At 53.1% G+C, this 12,029-nt stretch overlaps 1 protein-coding gene across 1 annotated transcript; it reads left to right on the top strand.

The window, feature by feature from the left end:
• Positions 1 to 5,712: 5,712 nt before the first annotated feature.
• SSTR1 (somatostatin receptor 1) lies at positions 5,713 to 9,559 on the top strand. Its single transcript, XM_050953937.1, has one exon. The coding sequence runs from the start codon at positions 5,713 to 5,715 to the stop codon at positions 6,919 to 6,921; it is 1,209 nt and encodes a 402-aa protein (XP_050809894.1). The 3' UTR covers positions 6,922 to 9,559.
• Positions 9,560 to 12,029: the final 2,470 nt, after the last annotated feature.

Consider the following 12,029-nt stretch of genomic DNA (forward strand, 5'->3'; position numbering starts at 1 on the left):
TACATTTTTTTTGTTTTTTACAGTGCAAATATTTGTAATAAAATAAATATAAAGTGAGCACTGTACACTTTGTATTCTGTGTTGTAATTGAAACAAATATATTTGAAAATGTAATAAATATCCAAAAATATTTAAAATAAATGGTATACTATTTAATGGCTCAATTAATCACTAAAATGCTCATGTACAATAATAGCCTCTGAATATTAAGATAATTTGCAAATCCTGCTCACTAAATTCATTATTATATTGGAACAGAAATCAAAATGAAGAAAATAAACCCACACAATTCCCAGTAGTCACAGACTATGTTGCACACACAGAAATCATGTGCAATTAGAGACATCGTTTGTCCAACAGAAACAGATTTTTACCATAGCATCATTGCTTATTTATATATATATAATATAATCACTATGAACTACTTCTCAGTCCTGAAAGGAAAATGCTTGCCAGAGTAGTGTGTGTGTTGGAGAGGGCAGATGATTATGATGATGATATGTCATGTGTATGTATTGGAGTGCATAGATAGTGGTGGTGGTGGATTTGTTGGAGTGTGTGAATGTGTATAAATGTAGTTTGTGTGTTGGAATAGGTAGGTGCTGATGATATGGTTTCAAGGAAGGTAGATGCGTGTGTGTATTTGTGGGGCAACGACTATGGTGTTTGCATCTGTGAGGTGGTGCTGGTAGGTGGCAGTAATCTGTGTGTCTAGATAAGTGGTGGCAATGTGTGTGTAGTGGCAATGGGGAGGATATGTGGTGGTATATGAGGAGACACTGGAATAGTTAGTAAGTGGTGTGTGTTTGTGTAGTGGGTATGTAATGATGTGTATGTGTAGTGGTGTTGTGTCATGTCTAGTGGTGATAGAAAGGGTAACTGGTGATGTATACTGAGACGCGTGTGTATGTGTGTGTACAGGTGATAGAATGGGTATGTGTTGGCATGTAGTAGCAGTGCCACATGCAGGGGCAGGATGTGTGTGGGTGTGATGGTGGCACTGTGTGTAGAGGCAAGGTAGGTGTGTGGAGGTGGTGTGGTGTGTAGGGCCAGAGGTGTGTGTGGAGGTGCTGGTGGAGGAGTGTGTGTGTGTGTGTGTAGAGGCAGGTTGTGTATGGCGGTGCTGTGCCTAGGGGCAGAGTGTGTGTGTGTGTGGAGGTGTCAGTGGCACTGTGTGTAGGGGCAGGGTGTGTATGGCAGCACTGTGCCTAGGGGCAGGGTGTGTGTGTGGCAGTGGTGGCAGACCCAGGGCCGGTGCTTCCATTTAGGCGACCTAGGTGGTCGCCTAGGGCACCAGGATTTGTGGGGATGGCATTTTGCCACCCTCAGCGGCAATTCAGCGGCAGGGAGTCCTTCCGTACTCCGGGTCTTTGGCAGCAATTCTGTGGCGGGTCCTTCACTCACTCCAGACCCGTCACTGAAGTGCCCCGGAGACTGGACCCCCTCACCGCAGAATTGCCGCCAACCAGGAGTGCGGAAGGACCTCCGCCTAGGGCGCCAAAAACCCTGGCGCCACTCTTGGGCAGACCCTGTGTGCAGGGGCAGTGTGTGTGCGGTAGTGCTGTATCTAGGGGCAGGGTGTGTGTGTTGGTGGTGGCACTGTGTGCAGGGGCAGGCATTGTGTGTGCAGTAGTGCTGTATCTAGGGGCATGGTGTGTGTGTGTGTGTGTGTGGCGGTGGCACTGTGTGTAGGGACAGGCAGTGTGTGCGAGATGGTGCTGTATCTAGGGGCAGGCTGTGTGTGTGGCAGTGGTAGGCACTGTGTGTAGGGGCAGGGTGTATATGGTGGTGCTGTGGCTAGGGGCAGGGTGCATGTGTACAGTGGTGCTGTATCTATGGGCAGGGTGTTTGTGTGTGTACAGGGGTGCTGTATCTATGGGCAAGGGGTGTGTGTGGTGGTGGCAGGCACTGTGTGTAGGGGCAGTGTGTGTGCGGTAGTGCTGTGGCTAGGGGCAGGGTGTGTGTGTGCGCACACGCAGTGGTGCTGTGCCTAGGGCCAGGGTGTGTGTCTGGCGGCGGCACTGTGTGTAGGTGCAGTATGTGTGCGGTGGTGCTGGATCTAGAGGCAGGCTGTGTATGTGGTGGTGGTGCCAGGCACTGTGTGTAGGGGCAGGCAGTGTGTGAGTGCAGTGCTGCTGTGGCTAGGGGCAAGGTGTGTGTGTGGCGGTGGGAGACACTGTGTAAGGGCAGGGTGTGTGCGGTGGTGCTGTGACTAGGGGCAGGGTGTGTGTGTGGCGGGGGCATGCACTGTGTGTGTGCAGTGGTGCTGTGGCTAGGGGCAGGGTGTGTGTGTGTGTGGCAGTGGCAGGCACTGTGTGTAGGGGCAGGCAGTGTGTGAGTGCAGTGCTGCTGTGGCTAGGGGCAAGGTGTGTGTGTGGCGGTGGGAGGCACTGTGTAGGGGCAGGGTGTGTGCGGTGGTGCTGTGACTAGGGGCAGGGTGTGTGTGTGGCGGGGGCATGCACTGTGTGTGTGCAGTGGTGCTGTGGCTAGGGGCAGGGTGTGTGTGTGTGTGGCAGTGGCAGGCACTGTGTGTAGGGGCAGGCAGTGTGTGAGTGCAGTGGTGCTGTGGCTAGGGGCAAGGTGTGTATGTGGCGGTGGGAGGCACTGTGTAGGGGCAGGGTGTGTGCGGTGGTGCTGTGACTAGGGGCAGGGTGTGTGTGTGTGTGGCAGTGGCAGGCACTGTGTGTAGGGGCAGGCAGTGTGTGAGTGCAGTGCTGCTGTGGCTAGGGGCAAGGTGTGTGTGTGGCGGTGGGAGGCACTGTGTAGGGGCAGGGTGTGTGCGGTGGTGCTGTGACTAGGGGCAGGGTGTGTGTGTGGCGGGGGCATGCACTGTGTGTGTGCAGTGGTGCTGTGGCTAGGGGCAGGGTGGGTGTGTGTGTGGCAGTGGCAGGCACTGTGTGTAGGGGCAGGCAGTGTGTGAGTGCAGTGGTGCTGTGGCTAGGGGCAAGGTGTGTGTGTGGCGGTGGGAGGCACTGTGTAGGGGCAGGGTGTGTGCGGTGGTGCTGTGACTAGGGGCAGGGTGTGTGTGTGTGTGGCAGTGGCAGGCACTGTGTGTAGGGGCAGGCAGTGTGTGAGTGCAGTGGTGCTGTGGCTAGGGGCAGGGTGTGTGTGTGGCGGGGGCAGGCACTGTGTGTAGGGGCAGACAGTGTGTGAGTGCGGTGGTGCTGTGGCTAGGGGCAGGGTGTGTGTGTGGCGGGGGCAGGCACTGTGTGTGTGCCGTGGTGCTGTGGCTAGGGGCAGGGTGTGTGTGGGGTGGTGGCAGGCACTGTGTGTAGGGGCAGGCACTGTGTGTGTGCAGTGGTGCTGTGGCTAGGGGCAGGGTGTGTGTGTGGCGGGGGCAGGCACTGTGTGTGTGCAGTGGTGCTGTGGCTAGGGGCAGGGTGTGTGTGGGGCGGTGGCTGGCACTGTGTGTAGGGGCAGGCAGTGTGTGAGTGCGGTGGTGCTGTGGCTAGGGGCAAGGTGTGTGTGTGGCGGGGGCAGGCACTGTGTGTGTGCAGTGGTGCTGTGGCTAGGGGCAGGGTGTGTGTGTGGCGGGGGCAGGCACTGTGTCTGTGCAGTGGTGCTGTGGCTAGGGGCAGGGTGTGTGTGGGGTGGTGGCAGGCACTGTGTGTAGGGGCAGGCAGTGTGTGAGTGCAATGCTGCTGTGGCTAGGGGCAAGGTGTGTGTGTGGCGGTGGGAGGCACTGTGTAGGGGCAGGGTGTGTGCGGTGGTGCTGTGACTAGGGGCAGGGTGTGTGTGTGGCGGGGGCATGCACTGTGTGTGTGCAGTGGTGCTGTGGCTAGGGGCAGGGTGTGTGTGTGTGTGGCAGTGGCAGGCACTGTGTGTAGGGGCAGGCAGTGTGTGAGTGCAGTGGTGCTGTGGCTAGGGGCAAGGTGTGTATGTGGCGGTGGGAGGCACTGTGTAGGGGCAGGGTGTGTGCGGTGGTGCTGTGACTAGGGGCAGGGTGTGTGTGTGTGTGGCAGTGGCAGGCACTGTGTATAGGGGCAGGCAGTGTGTGAGTGCAGTGCTGCTGTGGCTAGGGGCAAGGTGTGTGTGTGGCGGTGGGAGGCACTGTGTAGGGGCAGGGTGTGTGCGGTGGTGCTGTGACTAGGGGCAGGGTGTGTGTTTGGTGGGGGCATGCACTGTGTGTGTGCAGTGGTGCTGTGGCTAGGGGCAGGGTGTGTGTGTGTGTGGCAGTGGCAGGCACTGTGTGTAGGGGCAGGCAGTGTGTGAGTGCAGTGGTGCTGTGGCTAGGGGCAAAGTGTGTGTGTGGCGGTGGGAGGCACTGTGTAGGGGCAGGGTGTGTGCGGTGGTGCTGTGAATAGGGGCAGGGTGTGTGTGTGTGTGTGTGGCAGTGGCAGGCACTGTGTGTAGGGGCAGGCAGTGTGTGAGTGCAGTGGTGCTGTGGCTAGGGGCAGGGTGTGTGTGGGGTGGTGGCAGGCACTGTGTGTAGGGGCAGGCACTGTGTGTGTGCAGTGGTGCTGTGGCTAGGGGCAGGGTGTGTGTGTGGCGGAGGCAGGCACTGTGTGTGTGCAGTGGTGCTGTGGCTAGGGGCAGGGTGTGTGTGGGGTGGTGGCTGGCACTGTGTGTAGGGGCAGACAGTGTGTGAGTGCGGTGGTGCTGTGGCTAGGGGCAGGGTGTGTGTGTGGCGGGGGCAGGCACTGTGTGTGTGCAGTGGTGCTGTGGCTAGGGGCAGGGTGTGTGTGTGGCGGGGGCAGGCACTGTGTGTGTGCAGTGGTGCTGTGGCTAGGGGCAGGGTGTGTGTAGGGTGGTGGCAGGCACTGTGTGTGCGCGGTGGTGCTGTGGCTAGGGGCAGGGTGTGTGTGTGGCGGGGGCAGGCACTGTGTATGTGCAGTGGTGCTGTGGCTAGGGGCAGGGTGTGTGTGGTGGTGGCAGGCACTGTGTGTGTGCAGTGGTGCTGTGGCTAGGGGCAGGGTGTGTGTGTGGCGGGGGCAGGCACTGTGTGTGTGCAGTGGTGCTGTGGCTAGGGGCAGGGTGTGTGTGGCGGGGGCAGGCACTGTGTGTGTGCAGTGGTGCTGTGGCTAGGGGCAGGGTGTGTGTGGGGTGGTGGCAGGCACTGTGTGTGTGCAGTGGTGCTGTGGCTAGGGGCAGGGTGTGTGTGTGGCGGGGGCAGGCACTGTGTGTGTGCAGTGGTGCTGTGGCTAGGGGTAGGCACTGTGTGTAGGGGCATGCACTGTGTGTGCGCGGTGGTGCTGTGCCTGTGGGCAGGGAGTGTGTGTGTGTGGCGGTGGCACTGTGTGTCGGCACAGGATGGCTGTCGTGGGGGACTGGTGCCCGCTCCCGGCTGAGGGGGGGCGCTCTGTGCACCCACGAGCCGGGCTGGTGCCACAGGGCTAAGGGAGCAGCAGGTCCCGCGCCGCGCCGGGACTTCCAGCCAGGTGGCCGCGGGCGGGAGCCGAGCAGTGCGGAGCCGGGGAGGGGGCTGAGCTCCTGGCGCTCGGGGCCGGGCGGGAAGGACACCCACCTACGTCGCCTCCTCCTTTTCGTCGCTGCTGACGCGCCGCTGCCTATTAATCATTCATCAGCCGGGGAGCGGCAATTAACGCCGCTCGGCTCGGCTCGGCTCGGCTCGGCTGCAGCCTCCTCACTCGCTCCCCATGCCGGGCTCGGGAGGGAGACAGCGCCGCGGCTCCGCCACCATGCCGAGCCGGGCGGGCGGCCAGCGCCGGCTGCTGTGAGCCCGCGGGAGGGGAGGGGAGGGCTGGGCTGAGGATGCTCCCCAATGGCACCTGCCCCAGGCTCCCGGGCGGTGCAGGTGGAGGCAGCGGCAGTAGCGGCGGCGCGAGCGGAGGGAGCTGCTGTAGTAGCGGCGGCGCCGGCGGGGTCCTGGGGGAGGCAGCGGCGGGGGACATGGAGCCGGGCGGCAGGAACTCCTCCGGCGCCCCGAACGGCACCCTGAGCGACTCGCAGGGCAGCGCCATCCTCATCTCCTTCATCTACTCCGTGGTGTGCCTGGTGGGGCTGTGCGGCAACTCCATGGTCATCTACGTGATCCTGCGCTACGCCAAGATGAAGACGGCCACCAACATCTACATCCTCAACCTGGCCATCGCCGACGAGCTGCTGATGCTCAGCGTGCCCTTCCTGGTCACCTCCACCCTGCTGCGCCACTGGCCCTTCGGCTCGCTGCTCTGCCGCCTGGTGCTCAGCGTGGACGCTATCAACATGTTCACCAGCATCTACTGCCTGACGGTGCTCAGCGTGGACCGCTACATCGCCGTGGTGCACCCCATCAAGGCGGCTCGCTACCGCCGGCCTAGCGTGGCCAAGATGGTCAACCTGGGCGTCTGGGTGCTCTCCATCCTCATCATCCTGCCCATTATCATCTTCTCCAGCACGGCGCCCAACAGCGACGGCACGGTGGCCTGCAACATGCTCATGCCCGAGCCCACCCACCGGTGGCTGGTGGTCTTCGTGGTCTACACCTTCCTGATGGGCTTCCTGCTGCCCGTCGTGGCCATCTGCCTCTGCTACATCCTCATCATCGCCAAGATGCGCATGGTGGCGCTCAAGGCCGGCTGGCAGCAGCGCAAGCGCTCCGAGCGGAAGATCACCCTCATGGTCATGATGGTGGTGATGGTCTTCGTCATCTGCTGGATGCCTTTCTACATCGTGCAGCTGGTCAACGTCTTCGTGGAGCAGGACGACGCCACCATCAGCCAGCTGTCCGTCATCTTGGGCTACGCCAACAGCTGCGCCAACCCCATCCTCTACGGCTTCCTCTCGGACAACTTCAAGAGGTCCTTCCAGCGGCTCTTGTGCCTCAGCTGGATGGACAACGCCACGGAGGAGCCCGTCGATTACTACGCCACCGCCCTGAAGAGCAGGGCCTACAGCGTGGAGGACTTTCCGCCCGACAACTTGGAGTCGGAGAGCATGTACAGGAATGGCACTTGCACCTCCAGGATTACCACCCTCTGAGGAAGAGCGCAGCAGCCTCCCGCCGCCCCCCAGGCGCAGGGCAGCCGGGAGCTGGGGACTGCGGGCGGGGAGGGTGGGGGTTTATTATTCTGTTTGGAAACAACAGAGTTGGGCACGAAAAGGAACAACAAGTGTTCCCTGGCCTTCTGCCCCTCACCCCACCCCCTCTTTATTTCAATTGCGTTGTGTTTGCTGATGCTACTACACCCCTAGTCAATTATTAACTGCGCGCCCCTCAGGTGGACTTTAGGTTCCTCAATCTGTTACTTCCTCCCCGTTGTGTTTGATCAGCGTGTATGTGGGTCAGTGAGGTCTCCTGTTGACTTTCTCTGTTTCTTTTTGTACTTGTCTCCTCCCCCCCCCCCCACCCCCCTTTCATTCACTTGCCATTGTGGTAGCACATCGATGTGCTGCTCTTTTCATGGTCATGTTGCTTGGTGTCTAATTGTTCCACCCCTTTGGAAGGTACACTGTTGACTGCAGACTTTGCCCCTTGGCAGCCATAAAACAGGAGGCGATGTTCTGTCAAAAGCTAGGAAATCGCTCAGTTTACTGCCACAATTTAACTCAGTCCCTCCTAGCTGAAACCAACACTGACCGGAAAAGGAGACAGGATTTCTGTTCACAGTAGAACTAGAAAAGGTCCGTTTCCCCTAGCTGCAGGGAAAGAGCAGACAAACCTTCATCCCCCACAGGGGAGAGAAAAGTTCCTATAAAAGGGACAGGCAAGCTCAAGAAATCATATTTCAAATAGAACAGAACTTCAGTTCTCTCTTTCTCTCCCGTAAGAATGTGAAAAGATAAGGAGGGGGGGAGAGAGAGAGTTGGAGGACGCAAACCGCTAGAACTGAGCTCCATTGAGATTTGGCATTCAGTGGCACTCAAGGGGAAATGGCAATCCCTATGGAAATGGCAACGAAAACCCTTCCTAAGAAAGAAATGCGATTATTCCATTATCTCAGGGCTGCCCAGCAGGCTGCTGCTAAGCGAGAACTGTACACCGCCCCGTGACTCGCATGGAGCAGGGTATTGGACGGGGAGGTGTGCAAATAATGAAGTTTAAAGGGAGCACTAGACTGTGAAGCTATTGTCCTGTGCGTGTTACGCTCATCTGAAACAACCTTACAGGGATTAAAAGAGACGCAAACTGTGAAGGACAATCGGTGTGGCCGCTTTTGCAGTTCGAACCACATAGAATAAGAAAGATTTATTGCCGATCGTTCATCAGGCTTTGAAATACTTATCAGTAACATACACCTGTCTGTTTAATAATAGCTGTTACCTACCCTCACTTTGCATCGCTCCTAAAGTGAAAGGGGTTTATGTATCAACAGTGTAAGCTACATTCCCGGTGCTTCAATATATGTTTGATTTTGATTGTCTTTATGTGTGTGCTTAATATGTTGTTTGATTTCAGGAATTTTTTTGTTTTGTTACTGTGTCATGAAAATGTTCTCTTTGAAGCAGTTTATTCTATGTACTGAAGTCTTGGCGGTCACATACAAGTGGGTGCATTTTAAAAGGGTGATGTTCAGGAAGGCTTCTCCTGGAGAAAAAGATAATATTTTTCTAGGCCTTCTTTTTCCATTGTTTCCCCACACCAATTCTTTTTCTTGTCTCTTCTCACCTTGATCATGCACATTTCAGAATTGAGAATATTTTTCTGATAGAAAAACAGTGCTCTCCTATTGGATAAATGATGGTGGAAAGCAAAATCTAACATTTGTTCCCCCTTTAAAGATTATCCCAGCCTAGACATATCAGTAAAGATTATGGTGACAGATGCAATTCCGCTTAATGTTCTTTATTGCATTCCTTAAAACAGAATTAATGTCAAAGACGTGGGCTAGCACACTTTTACCAAATCATCTGTCTAGCACAACACTGTGAATTATCGGAATAACTACTGGATATAGGAAGCAAAAGGATAAAACCCTAAAACACCTGAAAACACTGCCTACTAATTGCTGTATTACTTGTTGAATCCAAATAGAGTTAATACTTAACTTACTAATTTGTCTAGCTCTTTAGGGGGCTCAGTATGGTTCCTTGATGAACTGTAGCATGAACTTTTCTTAGGAGCAAAAAGCATCAGGTCATTTTGCAAATGTCTCCCACCAAAACATCAGATATTGTCAAATAAATGTATAAATTCTAGTATCTCAGCAAGGACCTGATCCATAGTCCATTGGAGTGAATGGAAACTCTCCCACTGACTTCAGCAAGCTTTGGCTCATCCCCTTTTGATTTATAGAATAATTGCTAATGTGGATGCTGTTACATCCCTATTAAACATTTTGTGAAATATTTAAAATCTGTATAGTTTTATTCCTTTTTACTTTTCAGGGGACCACTCATTTAAAAAGGACCTTCAAATAATTTTTTTAAAGTAATTGCCAATTTTACCTTCATTTATAGTTTAAAAAAAGAGAGAAATTTCTCTTTTACAGTCTTCACTAACATTTCACTGAAGACAGGCATTGCATTGTTTAAAACAGACAAAAACCATAAGGTGCCATGTTTACATTTTTAGAGCTGCATTTCAAATTGTGGTCATTGTTTCCTTAAAAAGGTATCAATCTAGTGCTTTTATACTGTCACTTTACCCAGCAATACTGTAATGCAGTGTTAGCTTAATAAAAAGATATATTATACAGTACTCTGCAATCTACTTTTTATTGTTTTTCTGCAATTACTAGGTTTTTTAAAAATTGCTACTCAGCTTTGAGACACTAAGCAAAGGTTGTTTATTTGTTTCCTTTGGCTTCGTGCAAAGATATTGGACCTTGCAATCCGCATGCACTTAATTCTACAGACATACCAACTTGTGTTCTCTAATTTCAGTTCTCCCAAGCTAAGTAAAGTCAAGCTGTGCTAATACTCAGCTGGGAGACCACCCAGGGTGTTGCAGTATCCGGTGCTTAGTTACACAATAAAAGGTATTCTTTCCTCCTCCTCATTACTGAACTAATTTGTCAGCAGTCAACACGGGTTCTAGGGTCACCAGTTAAAGCACTTGTTCTTCCAACTGGATACAACATTCTTCACTGCTTGTCCTGAACTAATGTGTGGTGCTGCCATTTTTCGCCTTGAATGTGGCTACACATTGATGGTAAGTGAAGTGATCAAAAGCTCTATAGCATTATAATGTTGCAGCGGAAAGGAAGATAGTGCAATCAAAGTTGTTACTCACTTAATTAGAATGACAACTATCTGAGGGGGAAAAAAAACAGATGCCTTCAGGAACTGGTATGAAATGTATAAGAAAACAGAGTATTGTTTCAAATAAAATTTGTTAAAATTTCATATAAAAAGGAGCCAAACAACTGTTCTCTTCAGCAACCACTGAAGAAAGCATTTAGCTGAAATATTTCTCTCTAGCATTCTACATAATTTTATTTATACATAGCCCCCTTTACCCACAAAAAGCATAAATACTGTTTACCATCAACAGGGCATTGCTGCATATTTTTAATTGTCTAACATATCACAAGTTTCATACTAATTTATATGTTGGCACAGGGTCTGACCCTGCACCATTGACTTCAGTGTGAGTTTTGTCATTGACAGTAGTAGTGCAGGGTAAGGCCCATATAAAATGTGAGTGATGTTTCTCAAAAGCACTTTTAGACTTGATGAAGTGAGTAAGCATGTCCTGTGATGTCTCATAGATCCACACACAGAGGGGACCTTCTTCACACTGATTTTTCTCAGCAAGGGTGTGTACTGGGGGGAGAGTCTGACACCTCTACAGTATTGTCTCCACCCAAATGAGGCTCAGATTAAGACTCTTGTTCCCCACCCCCAAGTAAGTGTCCCCAGGAAATACTATATAATCTAGAGCGGCATCATCTGTGAACTCACATCTGATTGATAGGTCTGAGGGCAACTGCAGCCTGGCACTTTTGGTCTGCCAGGAGTCAGAATGGATGCAGAGGCACAAGACATCTAGAGGGGTAGCAGGGCCTCTTGTGGATCCTCTAGGCACTATGTGTAATGATGGTTATCCACTAGATTTGGAGTATTTTGTGTATGACTATAAACCCCATTTTCCTGGTGGAGCCATAGGGGAGGCACTCATCTGGGGTGTAGAATCTTAACATAGATTTCTTTGAGTGCTTGCTCATATCAATTCCAATTTGGTGTGCGCATGCTGTGTGCATGATCGTCAGAAGATTTTTACCTTAGCAACACTCGGTGGGTTGGCTTAGGCGCCCCCTGGAGCGGCGCCCCCATGGCGCCAGATATATGCCCCTACCGACCCAGCGCCCCCTCAGTTCCTTCTTGCCGCTTGGGACGGTCATTGGAACTGTGGAGCACGGCTTAGCTGATCTCCGCTTCCCTAGCTCTTAGCTCGTTATACCTGGAAATAGTTGTTATAAAGTAGTTGTTAGCAGTTTCTAGTTGTAGTTAATAGTTTTTGCAGTTAGTGTATATCATAATTGGAGGTAAGGGATTTCTATCCTTCCCTCCTTCCCGGGATCCAGGCTCATGCCTAGGTCTCCCAGTTTCAAACCATGCTCAGCCTGCCTCAAGCTGATGCCTACAGGAGACCCCCACGACTCCTGTCTGAAGTGCCTGAGGGAAATCACATCAATCAGGTAAGTGCCGCATTTGTAAGACATTCAAGCCTTGGATCAGGACTTTCGTTTGAAGTAGCTCCTCATGGAAGCAGCACTTAGCCCAATGTCCTTGGCCCCACGCCATCTGTCCGAAGTGCATCTCCGGCACCAGAATGACCCAGCATAGACTCCTGGCATCGGACATCTCTGGCACTGCTACCAGCGCGGCACTGCTCGCTGTCTCTTGGCAGATCGCCTCAGCAGGTCCTTTCTGGCTCACGAGTAGTCAATTCGTCTGGATGTTATCCATTCAGTTTTCCAGAAGTAGGGGTTTCCCCACATAGACCTTTTCACCTGTCGCAAGAATCGGAAGTCCCAGGTGTTCTGCTCTCTCCAGGGGCGCTCCCCAGGCTCCCTATCGGATGCCTTCCTGATGCCATGGAAAGGCCACCTGTTGTACGCCTGTCCTCCATTCCTGTTTGTCCACAAGGTCATTCTCAAGTTACACAGAGACAAGGCCCGCTTAATCTTGATTGCCCCGGAGTG

Source organism: Gopherus flavomarginatus, chromosome 5 (assembly GCF_025201925.1).
Source record: "Gopherus flavomarginatus isolate rGopFla2 chromosome 5, rGopFla2.mat.asm, whole genome shotgun sequence".
NCBI classification, from domain to species: domain Eukaryota; kingdom Metazoa; phylum Chordata; order Testudines; family Testudinidae; genus Gopherus; species Gopherus flavomarginatus.

Bases quoted from the DNA above. Each gene is read 5' to 3' on its own strand.
- SSTR1 (XM_050953937.1), top strand. From the start codon at position 5,713: ATGCTCCCCAATGGCACCTGCCCCAGGCTCCCGGGCGGTGCAGGTGGA.